We start from the raw sequence: 23,082 nt of genomic DNA, 5'->3' as shown, positions 1-23,082 counted from the left end.
CCAAATGTTACACTAAAAAGATGCACAGTACTGAACCCGGCAACTCTACTTCCTAATGAGAATTCAGAAATCAAAGATGGGGAAGACTTTGAGCATGATTGTCTTGAGGTGACTGAGCTCTGTACCAAACCTCGCCCAGACATACAGGATACCCAGTCAAAAGAAAATGACTGCATTATGTTCGTAGATGGGTCCTGTTTAATAGATTCAACAGGGACATTGAGAGCTGGTTACGCAGTATGTACTATATCTGGCATAGTCGAGGCCTCTTGGCTTGAAAAAGTATTTTCTGCACAGGTGGCAGAATTAATAGCTCTCACAAAAGCCTGCCATGCTGCTGTGAATTTGAAAGTTACAATCTATACTGACAGCAGATATGGATTTGGAATTGTACATGATTTTGGCCAACTCTGGTCGCAGAGGGGTTTTATGACTTCCTCTGGTTCACCAGTGAAAAATGGAGAACAAATAAGAGATTTGTTACATGCAATTCAGTTACCTCTTGAAATTGCCGTGGTAAAGTGCAGTGCTCACACCAGATCACAAGATTTTGTGTCAATGGGGAATGGTTATGCAGATCAGGTTGCAAGGTTTTGTGCATTGAACTGTATATCATTTAAAGAGCAGTGGGAATTGCTACCACAACCTGAGAAAGACACAACTTTAAGTCTAGCATTACGAGTGGTTGATACTTTAGATGAATTAAAGACACTACAAAATTGTGCTAGCAAAGAAGAAAAACGTTCCTGGCAGAAAATGCAGTGTGTACAAAGAGCAGATGATATATGGGTCTCAGACGAAGGAAAGTTGGTTTTACCAAATAGTCTTCTGTCACAATTTGCCCGATTATATCATGGGCAAGCACATTTAGGAAGAGATGCCATGATCAGATCTTTTAAAATCGATTGGTTTAATCCAAAATTCAGACATGCCGCAGAAATTACTTGTCACAGGTGCGTCATCTGTCAGCAGATGAATGCTGGAAAAGGAAGAGTGGTAACTTTGAGCCACATTGGAAGGGCTGGAGGTCCATTTAACAAAATGCAAATGGATTTCATTGAAATGCCTGTTTGAGGAGGATTGAAGTACGTGTTGGTAATTGTGTGTGTTTTTAGTCCTTGGATTGAGGCCTACCCTACACGTAGAAATGACAGTCTCACAGTTGCAAAACTACTACTAAGAGAGTTAATACCAAGATTCGGGTTTCCGGTTTCTATAGAATCAGATAGGGGAAGACACTTCGACAATGAGGTGATTAAACTTCTGTGTGCAGCACTTAACATCGAACAGAAGTTGCACTGTAGCTATCGCCCTGAAGCATCAGGACTAGTTGAACAGATGAATGGTACCTTAAAATCAAGAATAGCGAAAATGTGTGCAGCAACAAACATGAAGTGGCCAGACGAGTTACCGCTAGTACTGATGTCCATGAGAAACACACCAGATAAGAAAACGGGACTGTCCCCCCATGAAATCCTCATGGGTAGAGCAATGAGGTTACCAGCGGTACCTGCAAATGCACTAGTGAATATTACAGATGATATGGTGTTGGATTACTGCAAAGGTTTGGCTGACGTGATTCGCTCTTTCTCTCACCAGGTGGAAGCTAACACATTGCCACCAATCGGTGAACCAGGACATTCTTTGCAAGCTGGTGGTTGTCAAGAAGCACGTGAGGAAATCGTGTCTTGAACCACGCTGGAAGGGGCCATATCAAGTAATACTGACTACCACAACTGCTGTGAAGTGTGCCGGAATTCCCAACTGGATACATGCCAGTCACACAAAGAGGGTAACGTGTCCTGTCGAAGAGGAACTTGAAGAATCCGGTACGGTAAATTCAGGTGGAGAGGTCAGAGTCAGAGATCAGTCAAGAAAGATCTGAGACTACAGGTGAGCCCACTGAGGACAGCCTTGTCCCTCAAGCTGACAGTGAGATTGAGAGAGGTGACAGAGTGCCTATCTCAGTTGAGGCAGCAGGAGAACTAAGACAAGGAGAGGTTCTCCCAGAAGCAGACGAATACAATTCTGAGCCTGAATACAGTATAGATCCGGAAGACGGCAGAGAAGGAGAAATCATAGATTCAAACCAAAACGGATCAGAGTCTTCTGAATCGGTTACAGGTCCGTCAAGAGAAATCAACATATCACAAGAGGAGGGTGCTGTTCAGCGTCCTGAAGGAAAACACCGAAATAAGACACACAGAGGTGATAACTGGCCAGACAAGCCGCACCTTAGAATAAAAGAAATAACAAACGAAACAATAGTAGAAGAAAGCGATACCTCACAGGCAGATGATCTGAGTGAAGGAGAACAGCAAGGTGAACGAAGATTAAAAAGAAAGAGAATAGCAAACCGAAGATACACAGGTCCTGAATGGGCATATGCTACAACTTCTGAATGGCAACAAGAATTCTTAGCATTCTGCTTTGATCGAGAAGTGCCAGGCCAATACTATGGTACCTGAAGGTAAACTACAGAAGAAAACCTTGATAAAATCAAAATCGTGAAAACTGAAAGAAAGAGACTATATAAACTTACCGGAAAGAGACAATTAAACCTGGATTTGACATCAAGAAACCGAATTACGACAAGCTGCTAACCTGAATTGACGAAAAGGGTCCTGGAGTGAGTGAAGACGCTGTAAATACGCAGAAAGAGTTTGCCATCTTGAGTTGATTGTTGATCTGCTATTCTGATTCTATACAAACATGGCTTATAGTAGCAAAGGAAGTAAGGTGTGTGGTTGGCTAGGACTTATGGTAGGTGTTGTATGTGCAATAATGATTGTAGGAGTGATTATAGGAATGCCGTGGAAAGAGAGAGAAACTATTAACGCAACTTCAAAACCTGAGACTACTACTACTACTATTAAGTTATCACCGTGGGAGAAATTTGAACAAGATGCTAGACATTTGCATGAGGGAACTAATACAAAAGGGAAACTTTCTACTAATGTCTTCTATCGCTTATTAAATGAGTATGTGGAAACTATGGATGCGAAAGATTGTTATGTGTGTACTAAAATTCCTTCATCTGTGCAGGAAGGAGTTACTTATCACAGCCTCCCTCTTACTTATGAAATTAGCTGTAGCTTGCTATTAACAAGATTCTATAATCAAGAACATATGCAATACTTTTATTCAAATCTGGATGTTGTGTTTTCTTTTGTACCTGTGATTGAATTTTTTAATAAGTTAGCTAAAGAACATGATATTAAACTAGTTAGAGGATTCTTTGAGCCGACACTTACATTTGGAACTGCTTATGCACATCGCAATAATCTGACTTGCTTACTGTCTTCTGTAGAGAAAAGCTTTTTAGATCACACAGATGATAGACGCAAAGCATTAAAGGAGAGGTTAGAAAAAGGCTTAGAAAAACGTACTTATGCAAATGATTATGCTTACACAGCCATTAAAACACAAGGCAAATTAGCTATAGATGCATTACACGTAGGTAGGCTATGTATATAGGCCAAAATCTGATCAAGACAATTTATTTGTAGGTACGAGTGAATGTAGGCATGTGATTTTGTTTCAGAGTAAATGGACCTTCATGTTAAATGGACAAGACCCAGCGATTCCTGGAATCTATTACATCTGTGGGTTAAATGCATATTACCGTCTCCCAAAGGGATGGTATGGGGCATGTTATTTGGGAATAGTTTTCCCAAAGATATACCAGATTGATGACTTAAAACAAATACCTAAATCTTCTGAAATACAACATACTAGACAAAAACGAGAATCAGTGGCGGCTGTCATTGGTGACATATTTGGAGCTATAATCCCATCAGTTGGGGTTATCTTGAATTCTATGAAAATTCAAAAGTTGTCTACTATTGTGGATAACATGCTGACAAATTTTACAGGAGCAATACTATTGATGGATACTGAACTTGCTGCAGAAAGAGCTATGACTCTTCAAAATCGGCTTGCTTTAGACATTCTTTTAGCAAAGAGTGGAGGTGTGTGCAAAATGCTTAATGAACGACATTGTTGTTCATTTATACCTGACAACAGTAAGAAGATTAGAAGTATGCTTACTAACCTTACTAGAGATAGTACAGATTTGAAGGGTTTAAAAGAACCTGGAGTTTGGGAGAAATTTGGAAAGGGAATTGCCCGAGTGGGAAGCTGGTTTACCAACATTTGGAATGGGGTACTTGCAAAAATGATGATAGGTCTATTAATTGTTTTGATTTATCTATTAGGATTATGGGGGGCATGCAAAATCAATGACAAAATTAGAAGAAACTTGTTAAAAAGAGCCAGACAGAACGAAGAAAGTGAAAGAGAGAAAATGTTCAATGAAATATGGGAAAGTTCACATAAAGGGCAAGATGTTGAAATGCGTATTATGCGCAAGGTGAAAAACTAAAGGTTAAAGATTGTGTGATGACGAGCGTCATCAGAGGAGGGACTGAGAGAGCGTAGTTTAAATATGACATATTATAGACGTGAAATGCTTACATTTAACAATGCAGTATTAATAATTAATAATTGCAATGTATTAATAAACGTGGGTGGAGAATTATTCACTTGTGTAAACTAATATCGAATAGAAGAAATAATCATTTTATAATTGTGTGTATTATTACGATTAGAACCACATTCATTAGAACTCGTACATCTTAAGTTAGCATGAGTCGCGAACTAGCTGTGTAACTCTCATATTAAAGCGTATTTTTCTGCTTCTCCAGTGTGCTGACTTGCAAACGACCATGACCCAGCGATTGTTCTTTTCTGTACTTAGTTGAAACATAATGGAAATCTCCCATTCGCATGCTAGTAGCTTTTTAGTATGAATTATGAAACCTCGAAACAAACATGGACACTTTCAAGGACAATAAAGCGAGGAGAAGAGAACTCTTGACCCGAGACGTGTGCCAAAGTGGTGAAGTAACCCCTGATATGCCACCTACGAAAAACGTCAATTATAATGACCAATTGGGATTTGAGTAGATATCAAGAAATGGCAAATGCATTACTTAATGTATAATTTGATTGGTTACCAATAGTGGGGTGTAGTGACTGACCAATAGAATCTTGGGGGAATGTATCACGCAAAAGGGGATAAAAACCCATGACACGGGAGACGAGAGACATTAGGTAGGGGATGATATTGATTGCATCCAGAAACTCTGTCACTCTATTTGGTGACTTGAGACTTAGAAAACCATCCTTGTCCATAGACTGCCCCGTAAACTTTCCCCCTTAAGGGGAGAGTTTCCTTGCCTTTAATTAGATAGACAGACGGTGATTCTAACTGATGTCCTGAAGACGAAGACAGATCCTAAATGCTGACCTGTTCGGAGGAGGGTAATAATATTACTAATGAAATCTATTTGCCTTTTCTTTCTAGGTACCAACTGCTGTGTATATTTTGAATAGAGATCTTAGCTAGATGTTTTCCAAATTGATGTTCTAAATTGTTTTACATGAAGCCCCACATGTTAATGCTAATTCGAAGCTAGATGAGGTATTCATTTGACTGACGGAACTGGCGTGACTGACATATAGCTATGCTGAACTGAGACCTTATGAGCTATTATGCGCTGTGATCTATTCTTATTGATGCATCTATCTTATGTTTCTGATCATTGCATTATTGAAAGCTTATCGTAGTTGTGATTATGCTCTTGTGCTTCTTGGTATTAAGACTAATGCATTTATTATTAGATTGTACTCAATAGGGAATAAATTCACAAAATCTCTTTTAAGGTGTGGTTATTTGTGTCTGAAAACTAATAATTGCACCGAAGGTTCATTAATGATTAATGCGAAATATATTTTGATGCTAACTTTTAACAATGTTATTGATTTATTGGTTGGTTTATTGATTGGTTATCTCGTCTTACGGAGACTCATCACTGGGCCCAAAGATTCATCGACCTAAAACGAGTCCTGATGTGTATAAATTGACATAGACGGACGCGTTAGCACTCTTCAAGTGGATGTTGAATCAAGCGGGAGCCGGATATTTCCCCACACTGTGATCAGTAATCTCCAGCTCGTGTTCAACTGTGTAGCTGCAGTTTTGTATCCCTTCAGAAGAACCAAGTGTTCACTTCTCGCTTTTGCAGTTCATCAGGGCGTTCCTATTCGACCAGAACAAAGACTGATTTGTATATGGCCGGGGCCTAGTTTGGGCTGGCATGGTGTGCAAAAATACACAACGGGTTGGAAGACTACCAAAGCAAGTGCGAGTGGTTAAACAAATTGCAAAATTTCCTCCCATCATCTTCTGTGAGTCTGATGTTAAACCCCAAGTGGCCATGTGTATGCCCAAATGTGGGCCCCTTGCTCTTTGTGCCAGTGGAACAAAGGTGAAACCGACAAAAGAGGCCCAATCAGGCTAAAACATGTCTTAGGTTGCTTGTGTTCCAATTCAGAAAGGACCTGGCCTGGCACTTTGAGCAGGACCAAGACAGATTTGCATACAGCTGGGCCCAATCTGAGATGGCATAGTGGACAAAAGACAAATGCCATCCTGTGCGATTGCCAGGGGTTAGACAATTTGCAAGCATTCCTCCCATCACCTATTGTGCGTTTCATACTTAAATTGGATGTTACCAACACTTATTTTTTATTTATTATTGAGCATTTAATACAGCACAGGCATAGTTTCCAGGAGGACTGGGATGTTTTACAGCATAACCGCATATACTGAAGCAGAACCACTGCAAGCAGGAAGAGAAAAACAAAAGAAATGTGAGCTCAACGTATGCTTTTGTACATACCAAAGTATGATGCTATGCTCCAGTTCAGATCAGACCACATATAGCAGGACGTAGTGAGGGGGTGGAAGCATATATTTGGTGCAGTACCCCTGTACCTTTGTAAAATTTGGAAAACGCACCTAGTTTTGCACTACACAATTACGATGTCTGCATTTCACATATTTACCACTTCAAAGCACACAGTTTTTGGGAAAGTGTAGGGACTGGTTGAGCATCCATACCTCCAGATGTTGAAGAGCTCTTGTATTGACCAAAGGAAGTCTGGGACAATTTTTCACTGGAGGCATCTTTGTTTTGAATAATCTAAAAACTGATATGAGCAGCTGAATGTTGGTTATGGAAAGATGCAACAAGCTTCTAGTGGTAGGTTGAGTTTTTCAGGTGTGATACACAACTAATTATAATACAAGGTGACAAAGATGCACTTGTTCACACAACACTCCAACTTACATACATCTAGTTTAGGGAAAATAGGCTACATTAAAAAAAAAGTATTTTATTTAAAAGCAGTCATTGACATTGCAGTCTGCTGGCCCTATCCGGCCATCATGCCTGTCATTGTAGCCAATCGTAGTGGGATGCAACTTGCGACCTAGATCATGCATATTAAATGGGTAGGTCGAATCGCAATCCAGTACGAATTGATATTTTGAGAATCAACCTATTATTACATAGAACAGTTCGCAAAATACCGATAGCTTTGTTAGAAGTCGGTGCACAAAATACAAGCACTAACAAATTAATAAATTCTATGTAAGGAACTAGAAATTATGAATCATTTCATTATTTGTACCAATTTTTAGTTCCATAAATGGAATCTTTGTACATGAGGGTTATATTCTAAAACTAGAGCTCTACTGTCTTCATCAATATATGTTTTCATTTTAATTTCTCAGTATGTATGCAAATATTTACATTTGTTTAGATTTGTTATCGATTTTCATGCTTCAGTCAAGCAAAACAATTAATGGATTTATGTTTTTAAATAGCGATGTAGTAAATATTACTGATTAAAACTATAATTACACATCTAAAATATTTGAGAGAAATTATCAAATAGGAGCACTTTGCCTCAATTAATGTAATGTCATGAATATAAAGTTTTTAAGGCTCTATGAACATTATTGACAAAATACCTCTGTCTGTACGTTTGATGAATGAATCATGGCTGTCCAATGGCTGGCCGAGCTTTGCCCATGTAACCTTATCTTGTTTCTGCAGTACAATCTCGATTTTTCCCACAATTCCAGTGATGTTTACTAAAAAAGAAAAGCAAATAAAATAAAATCTCCGCATGCAGGAACCGCATAAAAGAAACAATTCAAACTGAAGAAAAACGCAAGCCACCGCCCATTTGATTGTATACAACATGCAATGCTGGAACCAATACAATACAGTACATAATAACCGAAAAGGGTAGAAAGTCATCAGAATAATGCACTGACTGGTAGTGAAAGAAATAAAGAGTTTTTTTTTTTAAACTAATGCAACGCACCCCCCATACAAATTAGTAGACTGCATGTTAATTTGCAGACACATCAAAGGACCTACAGATGTGCAATGAATTCTTTGTGGTCATTATTTCTCAACAGCAGAGTATGAGTTTTAGTCTTGGTTTTTATCTGCTTAAAATAAGGACAAAATAAGAAAGTAACTAATAGTTTCTGTAACTGCTTAAAAAGTTAATACTAGCAATTCCCTGCTCTCTCATTTCCTGGACAACAGTAACAGGTAAAATGAGCAAAATAGATTTAAAATATAGAGTGTGTGATTCATTTGGTTGAGCTAGTTCCAAATACAGTGTGCAGCTGTTCGTAGAAACTTCGGAACAAACTTAAGAAGCTTTTGTTTTGTTCGTAAATGTCTTGCAGCAGATGTCATTTGTTTGCAGCCCATTATCTTCAGCCCAGTTAAACTACTAACAACAAACACGATAATAATGATAACAACAATGGTTCAAAGCCGACCATGTGCTTAACGTCCAGGACATTTTTTAGTGATTATTTCTCCAAAGTACACTGAAAACCTTGGAACTAACCAAAACCTATACAGTCTTTCATGTAGGCACCTCCTAGAACGAGGCTAAATCTACGTAGACCAAAAGTAACTAATAATAAACCGAACTGACTAATCTAAAGTCATTATGTTCTTCAATGAAGCTTCACTTATCTTTACTGAATCAAATATCAGCTAAAGGATAACAGGACTCTAAAAATCAGAAAAATGTTCCCAGACCTGCAGGCCTAGTGACTTGAATAATCTACTTGACCTAACTGTATTGTGCTTGACACAGAAAGTCATCTGAAATTGTGTTATTTTATGCAGATAGTTTATTTCACCAAGTTACCTTTTTATTCATTATCACATATGAGAGCCATCAAATATGTTAGTTTAGCATGTCTGCTGAACAACAAACTGCTTTTTGATGTAACAGATCAAACGTTTGCTCCACGTGTAATGAAAATATAGCCCACATATAGGGTACACATGACCCCTGATTTGCCTCTTAGTTCACTAATAGCATTGCCATCAGTGTGTGCGCAGGGATGTTTCTCAGTTTATGTTTAAAAACTCTCCCTTTTAATAAATATATTATTAAAGAATAATGCAGTAGCACACTGTAACTTACAGATATCTTCCATTGAAATGACCACAAACTATAGTGCATGTAAATGATAATGTGTGGAAATTAGATTTCAGCAAATTTTTATCATTTGCACATCACCAAGAAAAAAATTCTGATTTCTTTTCACCTTATTAAAATCTTTATTTTCATTTCACCTCAGAATTACAACAGGGGTGATTGTTCAACTAATGAAATATATTTTGAAATACTGTACAGTTCATTTACAAGCTATTTAAATCTTGTGTGCTAGGATGGTTTTCACAGTTCATTTTACAAAATTCTCTCTTTTTGAGTCAGAGAAAAAAAAGTAAACACCAAACTCTGGGGCAAAATAAGGAGCAATATGTGAAAAGACATAAACTGACATTTGACTTCTGTCTTGGAAAGCACAGCAAATGTGACAAGATAAAAACAGGATTTAAATGCATCTATATCACTCATTCACATTCTAAATGAAACAAACACCTGTTATTTGCCAGCTGTTCTATCCAGATCGGCAAAAAGCCCTAAAAATAGATAGCTGTGATAAAATTTAACTTGCCATAGTGTGTGGATGAGTAGGTTTCTCAAGACCAGGATAAGCAGTACAACCCACCCACAGTCTTATTTTCAAAGGTACTCACTTCTGCTTCAGGAAAATTATTCAGAAGTCTTAATCCAAATGTTTTAAAATCCCTTGGAACTCAGCTTCATGTCTGCTTTGCTTTATCTAGTTCTTCAAAACATTGTTTGATATATTGGCAAGACGAATACTTTGATAACTGTATCAACAGCAACCTATAAATAAAACTGGCTTTTCCTTCTATTGCTCCCACCAATTTCTATGATCTTAGTTTCAGCCATAATCTCCAGATCCTTTCCCACACAGCTTGATTCAAAAGAGCTTTCTAGATGTTTTAACAACATTTTGGTTCTAGATATTAATAATGCATCGTTTGCAAACAAGAGTGAACGGTGTCTGACAACACTGCTTAATTGGCCAGACTGTAGCAGTGATGACAATCAGCAAATTAAATTAGTTTTGTGCCCAGGTGCATCTGTAGTGCACGCTTCTTCCCATTCTAAATGGGTTAGTTTCCTGTTAAGCCACACATAGGGGGTCATTCTGACCCCGGCGGTCTCAGACCGCCGGGGCCAGGGTCGGTGGGAGCACCGCCGACAGACCGGCGGTGCCCCGCAGGGCATTCTGACCGCGGCGCTTGGGCCGCGGTCAGTGCAGGAAAACCGGCGGTCTCCCGCCGGTTTTCCGCTGCCCGTCAGAATCCTCCAAGGCGGCGCAGCATGCTGCGCCGCCTTGGGGATTCTGACACCCCCTACCGCCATCCTGTTCCTGGCGGTTCGCCCGCCAGGAACAGGATGGCGGTAGGGGGTGTCGCGGGGCCCCTGGGGGCCCCTGCAGTGCCCATGCCAATGGAATGGGCACTGCAGGGGCCCCCGTAAGAGGGCCCCGCTTGTATTTCACTGTCTGCATAGCAGACAGTGAAATACGCGACGGGTGCAGTAGCACCCGTCGCACCTTCCCACTCCGCCGGCTCGATTACGAGCCGGCTTCATGGTGGGAAGGTCGTTTTCCCCTGGGCAGGCGGGCGGCCTTTTGGAGGCCGCCCGCCAGCCCAGGGGAAAACTCAAAATACCCGCCGCGGTCTTCCGACCGCGGTACGGTATTTTGGCGGCTCCCGCCGGGCGCGCGGTGACCGCGCCCGGCGGGAGTCAGAATGACCCCCATAGTCCTAGCAATTCCCTCTGCATGCAATATGTGGATCAATCCTATTTAAAGTTCATTTTCTGTTGTGTTAACATATTCAACAGTTCTCCTTTCTTTAGGAAAAGATATCCCACTGCATTATTTCATATTTATATACATAATGGAATACATAACAACTGGAAATGATTGGCATCAATTCAAAACAATGTGTATATATCCAAGAATTCTCATGGTAAGTACTGCATTAACCAATCTGAAAACCGAAGTGGTCAAGAAGGCAAAAACCTCTTTGGAAACAATTATCAAAATCCTGTCAGCTATTTAATCATTTACGAATTTCTGGAAATTAAGGGCAATAATGACTGCTAAGATAAAATACTTCAGGTCTTCTTTCCTATCTCTCAACTGAGGTAGTGCATTCTCGCTGTTATATTATACTGGAATGGAATACAGCTCTGCGAAGCTGTGGACTCAAGTCTGATGTATGCGTGTGCTACTAGCATTGTTCCGAGTACCCGAGCAATCAAAACAAAAAACACGAACTAGCATTCTTTTCAAAGGTTAATTGAGAGTGTTGACATTTCTGATTTGAAAAGGCTTTCTTTTTCGTTGCCACTAAAGAATGATAGAAAATTCTAGAGCTTCCCAAAAGCAGGTCCTCTGATAGTGTTTGAGTGCAAGGTAAATGGTGAAGAGGATACTTGAGAATTTCATAAAATTTCACAAACAGCTGTACTCCAAGAAGTAAGTCACCATATCTGAACTAGTAGAAGCATTTTCACATAATCTCCCCATCTCTACTTTAAATTCTGATCATGCTGCAAGACTAGAGTCACAAAAGAGGTAATCAAAAGAGAAAGGGTAATTAAAAAGTTGCTGGTGGTTAAAAAGCTTGGACAACTTGGAACTGGTAATGAACTTTGTGGAAGCCTATTCAAGTTCCTTCTTCTCAAGATCCTTTGGTTCAATAATCATATAAAGGATCAATGTGTGCCCTAATCTTTATCCTAATCTAATCTTTAAGAAAAGCAATTTATGCACTTTTGAAGAACCCCAAAAGGATCCAGTGGCCACCAATACATTAGAGTATATGAGCACATGTAAGGCAATAATCTGCTTTAATATCTGGCTGAGTCATCTGTATAGTGCTATTTCACACCAATTGTCATGTGGCTGGATATGGTGTCACTTTACACTTGCTGGAGTCAGTGCACAGCGGAAGTCGTCCAATTCATACAGTGTTGCTCTACATGGCACTGAAGTTGCTATAATGCCATTCTTTCAATCCACTGATGCTCTCCTACTTTAGGAGATCTGATAGAGTGCAGAACCTCTCACTTAACTGATGCTGTCCGGGCTGGATGCTCACCTCTGCTCAATTCTGGGTATTCAAAGTCTAGATTTCACCAACTGTGGGTGAACAAAAGGCATGTGCAGTTTTATATATATATATATATATATATATATATATATATATATATATATATATATTCCACACAAAATTCTCTTACTCCCAACGACAAAATATCCGCCGGTTAGGAAGAGAAAAGTCCTGGTCTTATTGAATTACCATCTCCTGTTGCCTCCGTACTGGACTCCCTGTTTCCCCGGTTGGCACTACGGTCTCTAGAGGGACTTTTCTGTAATCTTGACTGGTTTGTTCTCATTTGATCATATTTTTTTTGCTAAATGTCAAAATTTGACCTTTTTCGTAATCCAACTGATCTCTTACAAACTTGCACTGTTTCTTCATTTTCAGCTCATCTTCTGCTTTTTCCAATCTATTTGCAATTTTCATACTTTCTTTATCATATTCCTCTTTGGAACATAATTCCTTCAATTGGGTCTCCAATGTACAAATCTCATTCAACAAATAGTCACGTTCCTTCCAAGCATATTTAATTAGAATTTGTAACATGTTGGTGCTGCACTGATGATTATTAGCAGCCCATTCCTCAAGCAGCTCTGGATCTGGGTTTGCATACTTGGGAATCACGAAAATCCTTAATCCTCTAGGTTCCCTATTACAATCAATGTACTTCTGCAACACTACTGCTTCCCACCATTTTGACTGTTCCCGTTTGGAACTCTTCCACAATGCGTCTCATAATCGTCCTTTAGTCTTTAGAGCATTGTCACCTTTAATGCCCGAGGTACTGGGTTTCCCCTCTACGTCTAACGAATTTTCAAATAGCTGGTACGCGGCTTCCCGTCTTCTCCTGTCCTTCTCTGTGGCCATTTCAATACTTTCCTGAATTCGACCAGACTCGGTCGTTCGGTTACCTCTACACTACTTCCGCTGCCTTGTCATATTTCAATGCTGTTATTTCATCCCGGAAAGATATAAGGATTGCTCACTCATGTACAGGGAGTGAAAATGGCCGCTGTAACCGCCTATTTAAAACACATGCCTTTTTAGTCCATTGTCTATTTTTAAAGTTAAGGGTGATTAGGAGCACAGGAATATAAACAGAAATTGTTTAAGCGTTTGTTACTCGTGATCAAGGGAAGTGATTTCCCGAAACGCGTCGAGTGGTATGCGTATCATTAAATCAACTGCAACAAGCAACAATGTGACCAGGACTTTCTCTTTCTAACCAGCGGATATTTTGTCGTTGGGAGTAAGAGAATTTTGTGTGGATTAAATAGGGGTTTGCTACCCCGTCCAGGTCTGCCGCGCGGTGGCAAGAGGATCGAGCAACTCTCTTTTTTGAAAAAAAATAAAAAAATTATATATATATATATATATATATAGATATATACATATATATCTATATATATATATATATATATGGATAAGTTATTTACCTGTAAATCCTAGTTCTCTTCCAGGGGTATCCTCATCGAAGTCATAAACACTGAATATTCCCGCCCACATGCGGGGACCCCAGAGCATATACAAAGACACATGTATATGTTTGAAATATATATGAAAAGTAATATTTTAATAGAGAATTTCAATACAAATATGATATATACATGTGTCACAGTAATGCAGACTATGTTGAGAAACAGGTTAAAAATGCTTTATTTTTTGTGGATTTCTTTTTTTTTTTTTTACACTTAAATTAAAATCTCCAGTTAAAGTAAAAAACTTTCTGCAGTCAAAGTAGAAGGCATAGAAAGTATTAACAATCCACTTTAAAAGAAAAAACTTCATTGAAAATAAAGGAGCATTATTAGCCAATAGGCTGCATGCAGGTTAACACAGCAGAACCAAAAAACTGGTGCCGTGCCTTTAAGACCCTAAGCACCTCCAGTATCCCACAATGCCTCAGAGGTGAGAGTGAGGTGACAGTTGGTTCACAGCTAGGTCAGTACTTTTTTTTTCGGTGGTAAGAAGAAAACGATTAGACAAATGAGTAGTGCTGTGCTTCGAAAATCACGTACGGGGAGGAGGGTTGGTTGTTTATGACTTTGATAAGGATACCCCTGGAAGGGAACTAGGATTTACAGGTAAGTAACTTATCCTTCTCTTCCAGGGAATCCTCATCAAAAGTCATAAACACTGAATAGATTAGCAAGCCCATCCCATACCCCTGTGGACGGAGTGATAGAAGCGTAGGCAGTACATTTGTCCTACTTGAATAAATTTCTTAAAGAGGCCTGACCCACTTGAGTGTCTGTTTTAGCATCTGAATCTAGACAGTAATGTCTTGTAAAGGTATGTACCGATCTCCATGTGGCGGCTTTGCAAATTTTGGAGATGGGTACATGCTTAAGAAGGGATGTAGTTGCTAATTTGCCTCTTGTAGAATGAACTTTAGGTTTGGCAGACAATTGTTTGTTAGCTAACTGGTATGTGGTCACACTACATGAAACTATCCATCTAGAAATAGTCTGTTTTGAGGCCGCCCTCCCTGTTCTCATATGTCCACAATTTACAAATAAGCAATCAGATTGTCTGATGGTCTTAGTCTTATCAAGATAACATTTTAGCACCCTCTTTGGGTTCCATGGAGTGCAAGGCTCTCTCTGCCGGAGTAACAGGTTTGGGAAAAAATGTTGGAAGCTATATCATTTGATTAATATGGAAGTCCAAAACCACCTTAGGTACGAAACCCGGCTACTCTTATCGTGAAACACTGTATAGGATTCCTTTGAACAAAGAGCCTGAATCTCGCTGACCCTTCTAACTGAAGTAATGGCTACAAGAAAAGCTGTCTTCCACGTAAGATGTTGTAAAGAAGCTTTGTGGATGAGCTCAAAGGGAGAGGCCATAAGTCTAGGCAAGACCACATTCAATTCCCATGGAGGGGAAGGTGCACGAATTGGAGGAAAAACTTTTTTCAAGCCCTCTAAAAAATCTTTAACCACTGGTATAGTAAAGAATGGCTTTTGCAAGGGTGATTTAAGATAAGCTGTAATGGCAGACAAATGTACCTTAATGGATGAAAACTGCAGCCCTGACTTCGCAAGATGGAGGAGATAAGGCAAGATAATTTACTCCTGAGCCAGGATAGGATTGAAACCATTCTGTTTGCACCATATGTAGAACCTCTTTCATTTGAACGCATCGGAGCGTCGTGTTGATGGTCTTTTGGACGCCTTTAAAATATCCATGCATTCCTGCGAGAGTCCTAGATGTCCATACTGCAGGAATTCAGGAGCCATGCCGTCAAGCTCAGTGAGGGAAGGTTGGGATGTAGAATTTTCCCCCCTAATCTGTATAGAAGATCCGGTCTGCACGGCAGCCTCTTATGAGGTTGCTCTGACAACTGGAGGAAATCTGTGTACCAGTATTAATGAGGCCATTCGGGGCTATTAGTATCATTCTGGTTTTGGACCTGTAAAGCTTACTGATCACAGCAGGTATTAGGGGAATCGGTGGAAAAGTGTAGAGAAATGTCCCTGACCAAGCTATCAACAGCACATTCCCTTTCGTCCCTGGTCTGTAAAACCTGGATGCACAGTCTGGGCATTTTTAGTTGGTTTCGTCTGCAAACAGGTCTAATTGAGGATGACCCCACCGATTGAAAATGTCTGCTACGATGTCGTCATGAAGCACCTAGTCGTGTGAGTCTGATAGATTTCGAATTAGGAAATCCGCTTTAGAATTTTGTTTCCCCGGAAGGTGAACCGCTGTGATTGACAGCCTCCTCACTAGTAACCAGTGCCAGATGGTTTGTGACTCTCGAGACAGAGGACGAGATCTTGTTCCCCTCTGTCTGTTCAAATAGTACATCGAGGTCATGCTGTCTGTTTGGACTAAAATGGATGTGCCCTTGATGGATGGGTAAAACAACTTGAGAGCCAGGTAAACTGTTCTCAGGTCCAGCAGATTGATGTGGTATTTCTGTTCCTTTTTCGATCATAGGCCCTGAGCTTGAAGAGGCCACATGTGAGCTCCCCAACCCTGTAGTGATGCATCTGTTACAAGGGTCTCGGGAGGAGTGCTCTGATGAAAAGGAACTCCTACCAACAGATGCTGATGGGGAGTCCACCAATGTAATTATGTTTTTGCCACAGTCGATAGGGTTATTCTGTCCTCCCATCTGGCAATGAGTTGACTCTACTGATCTTCCAGGTTCTACTGAAGAGGCCTCATGTGTAATCTGGCGTTCGGGTCAATGAAAATTCAGGAGGCCACAGAGCCCAGTAGCGATGCTATCTGTCTGGCTGAAGGGCTTAGAGTGTGAAGAAGTGTGTGACACTTCTGTGCTATTGCTAATAGTCTCTCCTCCGAAGGATACAGTCTCTCTAGATCAGTGTCTAGTCTTGCCCCTAGGTAATGGAGTGTCATGTGTTGGATTGAGTTCGGACTTTTGAAAGATGACCTGCAGACCCAGAGAACTGAAGGTGTTCAAAACGATTCTGGGGTGATTCAAGGTTTGCTTTGCAGTGTTGGCTTACAGTAACCAATCGTCGAGATACGGATAAATGAAGATATTCTTTTTTTTCAAGTGTGCTGCTATTGTCGCTACGCATTTGGAGAATGTTCGAGGAGCTGATTTTAGCCCAAAGGGCAGCACCCTGAATTGGTAGTGTTGTGATGCAACTACGAAGCTCAGAAACGTTTGGTGCTTTACTGTAACCGGGATGTGAAAATATGCATCCTGTGTATCTACGGAACACATCCAGTCCCCTCGATGAAGCTGAGGAAAAATCTGAAAAGGGCCAGCATTCTGAACTTTTCCATTTAAATGTATTTGTTGAGATGTCGCAGATCTAAGATGGGTCTGAAAACCCCTTCTTGGGCCTTCTTTTTTACTAAGAAATATCGGGAGTACACTCCTTTTCCTCTTTGAGAAGATAGAAACTTTTCTATAGCTCGTTTTTGTAAATGGATAATAACCTCCTTTTTTTTTTTTAGCAACGACTGGTGGAGACACTTTGCTTTTGTTGAGCCTCCAGTTTCAAACCTGTAAGGGGGAGCCAAGATGACCGCTTTGCACAAATGCCAAGTGCATAACAATGAGCTGCTAAGTCCGAGCCATCTGCAGCCGCACTGATCACCTGGTTGGACACCAAAAACTTCCTTCCTGAAGGATCTCTTGGAAGTCTTGCCTATCTTCTCTAGGCAATTTTTCTACAAACCTGTTCAGCAAGTCCCACAGAGAATGGTCGTATCTCCCCAAAAGTGCGGAGGCACTAAAGACTTGCATGAAAGCTGCTGAGGTACCACACATTTTCCTACCCAACGAGTCTAGATGCTTGCTCTCTTTATCTGGTGGGACTGTTGAAGATGAGGCCACCGAATGGGTCTTACGGGTGGCAGCTAGGACAACAGATTCTGGTGGTGGGTCAATTCTGAGAAATAAAGGGCACTGGTCTGGGGCCTTATACTTCTTTAGGACCCGTGCCGGAGCTGCATGCAGGCTTGCAGGAATCAAAAAAGTGTCCATAGCTGGCTGCAGAAGACCAGGAACTACTGGTAACAGCTGCCTGGAAGATGCACAATGGTGTAGCGTCTCAAAAATTACAGACGATGATGCTCTTGGTTCCGGAATGTCTATATTGAGTTTCTGGGCCCCTCTAACCAACATTTAGTTGAAAGTGGTCATATCGTCCACTGGAGAGAATCTTGCCGGAGGAGTACTTGTCAAGGTAGGTGAATAGTCTCTAATCGAAGACTCTGATGCTGTAGACCATGAAGGGGACCTGCGTCTTTGATGACGGGATCTAGAGGCTCGGGATCTTGACCGTTGCTTGGATTACAATCTACTTCTGGTGAGCGATTGTGAAGAACTGCGCTGTTGTCTCGGACTGGGCTAGTCAGATGGTGGCCTTGTCCGTTTGGCTGGAGTTGTTGGAGATGGCGTTCATAGAAAAGAAACCAAGGGTGAATATAGGCATGAATATTGTGAATCTGGAGAATCTGGAGAAGCCGGTGTTTTGTTAAAGCTTTCCAACCACCTCGGAGACAGGTTTACAGGGGAAAGTTGTCCGTGAGATGATGCTCTTGAGGCAGCCCCATATGATCCAGTCTGTATGGTGATCACCGGTCCCTGAGGTAGAGTCGTCTCAGCAGGTGATTGTTGCCCTGTTGTTGACTTTTGAGAAGGGCTAGGACCTAGAGTCGCTCTTTGTGATGCAGTTGTCAATGGTGATGATTGCCTCAACATCGATCAACGTTGTAATGTCGTTGACTGAGACAGGCGAGCTCTTGACGTCGAATGGGACCCTCCCGAGTTTTCAGGTCTCGACGACAAGCGGTGCCCCAACAGTGGTGAATGTCTTGACGTCGAATGATGCCCTGACCGTGGTGACCTCGACCTTACTCTTGAGGTCGACTGCAACACTGGATGTCTCGACGTCGGGGATGTTAACTTGCCTTTGACGCCGTATGAGCACCCCTGTGCCTACTCGACATCGATTGGCGTGTGACCGTCGACGGAGACCTATCCTGATCATAGAGTTGTTTCTTCAACGCCATGTCTCTCGCCGCCGCCTGTATCGCCGTCGACGGCAGTGTACTCTTCGAAGTCTGTTGGCGATGTTGATGCGACGACAGAAGGGATGACGTCGACGGTGAACAAACAGGAATGTTCCAACCAGCAGATGCTGATCTGGCTCGTCGCTTGTGAGAAGAGTCTCTGGAAATCTTCTTAGGAAGAGAGGAGGATGATGTTTTCTCTCTTTAATGAAGGCCATGTAGACAAATTCTTTCTCTGTCCTTCAGAGTTGTCTTGGACAGATTCTTACAGTGCTTGCAGGTGTCAGGGCAGTGACTCTGAGGCAAACACACTATGTACACAGAGTGTGGACCTGACTGGGCCTTCTTTTTCCCACTAGAAGGCCATTTCACAAAAAGTGAAGGCATTTTTCTGAGAAAAGTTGTTACTTTACTCAGGCAGTCAGGTAAACCGTAGAGTAAAGCAGAGAAAAAAGGTTTTTAGAATATTTTTCTGGCAAAAAGCCAGGATCCTCAAAGAAGGAGCCGGAAAAAAAGATTTGACCTAACTGTCAACCAACTGTCACCTCACTCTCACCTCTGAGGCATGGTGGAATATTGGAGGTGCTCAGGGTCTTAAAGGCACAGTGCCAGTTTTTTGGTTCTGCTGTGTTAACCTGCATGTGGTCTATTGGCTAATAATGCTCCTTTATTTTCAATTAAGATTTTTCTTTTGAAGTGGATTGTTTATACTTTCTATGCCTTCTACTTTGACTGCAGAATGTTTTTAACGTTAATTAAAGATTTTAAATTATGTTTATTAAAAAAGCATTTTTAGCCTGTTTCTCAACATAGTCTGCATTACTGTTTACACATGTATATATCATATTTGTATTGAAATTCTCTACTAAAATATTACTTTCATATATATTTCTTACATATACATGTGTGTTTGTATATGCTCCGGGGTCCCCGCACGTGGGTGGGAATACTCAGTGTTTATAACTATTGATGAGGATCCCCTGGAAGAGAAATATATCAAAATACTTTCAGGGTTAGAGTGGTGCATAAATTACGCAAAAAAGCAGAGAGAACTCTAGGTAGTTCTCAAGTTGACGTGGAGAAGAGCACCAGTAGGAGCACTCTGCAACACCAGCAACACTCTAGATTTGCTCACCTCAAATGTCTACTTTTCTAGCACAGGATTAGAAATGTGCAAACCTACTTCCTTGACAGTTACTAATCACTATCGTCAAAGGTAAGGTAAGGCCTTTAAACATGAGGAAGAATGTTTATCTTACTGTCCAGCAGCCACAGAGTAGATTTTAGTTTGTTTGCATTTAAATTAAGTAAATAGTCTTTTGCTGATGGGCCTCTTCAATACAGTAACAAAGATTACACTAATTTGAATTGTTTGACTACAAAATATATTTCTTTTTAGTCACTTTCTTAACAATGCAGGCTCAATAAGAGCTAGCATTTATACATTTGGTGTGTCATTTAATTCAATTTTTCAACATATAAAAAAGAACGTGTCACATCAACCCAGAGGGTTCCATTGCTTCACAGTTTAAACAGTACAATCCCAGACTGAGGGCGTTCTAGCCATCCACATTGCTCCACACCAGCCACATGCAGTCCCGGTAAATTCCCTAAAGGAAGTTCTTGTCTTAGTCCCTGTTTCACCCACCAGAAGGTCCAGTGGAGGGTCAGTAATTTTTATAAGCTGTGCTACCTCTGTTACTTTATCATCTCTTAGATTAATTTTCATATGCTATTAATCAGCTACAGCCCACTCCATTAACTGTCTTCCATGGTTCTAGCCACGGGGCCTCCAGAGGAAACAAGTGCATAACAATTCATGTTTTCATCAGGACCGACCCCAGTTCAGCAGCTCCATCCTCATTTTACTGTGCTTAAGTTTCGGCCACATACTTGCTAGAAATATTTTTATAGACTTAATCATATTCACATCTCCTATGCCATCCAATGGACCATACTCTAATCCCACCACTTCCTCTAAAGGTATCTTAAATGCAATGCAACATTCTTACAATCTGTGGGAAGACTATCTGGTTCAGATTCCCAACAACACTGAGGTGGTCTCCTCTCTGGCGTGAGGGCAAAGGTCTCCTAATCTCAACTGTAGGGATGGAAGGAATCCTGGCGATATATTAGAATTGCCACACCCCGAATAAAGGGGTTGGGTTCTAACTATTTACATCTCCTCCGTCTGCAACCAACGCAACACAGCAAATCAGTTTTAAATAGCACTAATAATTAATTTAACATTTACCCCATACTTTTGCATCCAACACATTTTTAAACTCAAACATAAGGAAAATCTTGACCAACTGCTGCACCCTTCCATATATCATTGTTCTTCCCCAGAGGTGTAGTTTTTGTCAACTACTGTCCCACTTCGCCACCTGCCATTCCAAGTAACTTCATTCTCCAGACTGGGCAGGATTTTGTATGTCATTCAACGGGGATCCTGGTGACAACAGAGGCCCAGAGATTTTCTTCTATCTCCCAAATGTTTGATCTTCTTGGATGAGCAATCAAGAGGTCTGGTTGCATTCATTCTGGCATGTCTGAGACATCTGCTGATTCTGTCCTCCTTCATTGCTGGATTCAGAACACCCCTTCAAGGCCAAGAGTCACCTTCTCTGGACAACCGCATCTTGCCTCATCTCTCAAACCAGTTCCCCACCTCCTGCAGCTGTTCGGAGACGTAACTTTTCTTCTACCCATGACACTTAAACACACAGGGAAGGGCAACATATACAGGAAGTTCATGGTCTTCAGTTTCTACTTCACTTCCACGTAGGAGCTTCTCTGTAGTTGCACCTTATTGATGTAATCTGCAATAGAGTGGTTTTCAAACACAAATGTATCCTCTGGCCACCTTAACCTGTTCTGTGCCCAGGACGTAATGGTTACGTCCTGAGGCACAGTGCTGCTGTGCCCAGGACATAACCATTATGTCCTGTGCACAGAGCCCAGAGGGAGCGCTAGCGCTACCTCTGTGGGGTTCTCCCCCACCCCCCCAAGTCAGGGATGGAAGGGGAAGCCCTTCCCCTTCCACCCCCGACCCCGATTAGTCACAGGGTCTCCCCCATCGCGCTGGAAGCTCCGCTTCCAGCGCGATTGAAAGAGAAATGCAAAGCATTTCTCTTTCAATCACATGGGGGAGGCCTGGAGGGGCTTCAAAGGGAAGGAAATGTATTTCCTTCCCATTGAAGTCTCTCCCAGGGTTTCAAAAGCTGGATTGCTTGCAATCCGGCTTTTGAAACCCCACTAGACACCAGGGATTTTTTTTTATTGAAACTGACAAAAGGGAGCGACCCCTTGGGCAAGGGTCGCTACCAGGGGGGGGCATTTTTTTGGGAAGGCCTTTTCTGCCCCCCCTGGGGGGGTCAGAAACCTCTAGGCACCAGGGATCTTTTTTTTTTTTTGTTATGTTTTCTTTGTTTTTTAGGTGGGGAGCGACCCCTTAGGCAAGGGTCGCTCCCCTAGGGGGCAAATTATATTTAGGCCATTTCTGCCCCCCTTGGGGGCAGATTGGCCTATTTTGATGAGGCCAATCTGCCCCCAAGGGGGGCAGAAACCATTAGACACCAGGGAGTTTTTTTGTTTGCGTGAATTTCAAGCAAGGGAAGCGACCCCTTAGGCACGGGTCGCTCCCTGGGGGGGGGGGGGGAATTATTTTAGGCCATTTCTGCCCCCCTGGGGGGGTAGATCTACCTATTTTGATTAGGCTGATCTGCCCCCAAGGGGGGCAAAAACCACTAGGCACCAGGGATTTTTTTAGTTTTTTGTTTTACAGATGGGGAGCGACCCCTTGGACAAGGGTCGCTCCCCTGGAGGGGCAAATTGTATTTAGGCCATTTCTGCCCGCTTTGGGGCAGATCGGCCGATTTTAGGTCAATCTGCCCCCAAGGGGGGCAGAAACCACTAGGCACCAGGGATCTTTTTTTTGCACCGTCACGCAAGGGGAGCGACCTTGTAGGCAAGGGTCGCTCCCTGGGGGGAGGTGGGGGGGCAAATTTATTTTAGGCCATTTCTGACCCCCTGGGGGCAGATCGGCCTATTGGTATTAGGCGAAACCTCTAGGCGCCAGTGCAAATAGTTTTTTTGTGTTTTTTTTTTTTGTTTGTTTGTTTTTTTA

At 41.5% G+C, this 23,082-nt stretch overlaps 1 protein-coding gene across 2 annotated transcripts in view; it reads right to left on the bottom strand.

Annotated features, from left to right (window-relative positions):
- Positions 1-23,082, bottom strand: part of CYB5R4 (cytochrome b5 reductase 4) — a 1,010,997-nt gene that overhangs the window by 355,603 nt on the left and 632,312 nt on the right. For both annotated transcript variants that reach the window (XM_069235594.1, XM_069235593.1), the window contains exon 10: positions 7,883-8,005. In XM_069235594.1, the coding sequence (XP_069091695.1) occupies positions 7,883-8,005 (123 nt within the window). The remainder of the gene's footprint in view (positions 1-7,882; positions 8,006-23,082) is intronic.

Source organism: Pleurodeles waltl, chromosome 5 (genome assembly GCF_031143425.1).
Source record: "Pleurodeles waltl isolate 20211129_DDA chromosome 5, aPleWal1.hap1.20221129, whole genome shotgun sequence".
Taxonomy (NCBI): Eukaryota; Metazoa; Chordata; class Amphibia; order Caudata; family Salamandridae; genus Pleurodeles; species Pleurodeles waltl.
Note: the sequence above shows the minus strand (reverse complement) of the source record. Positions and strands in the feature narration are given on the sequence as shown.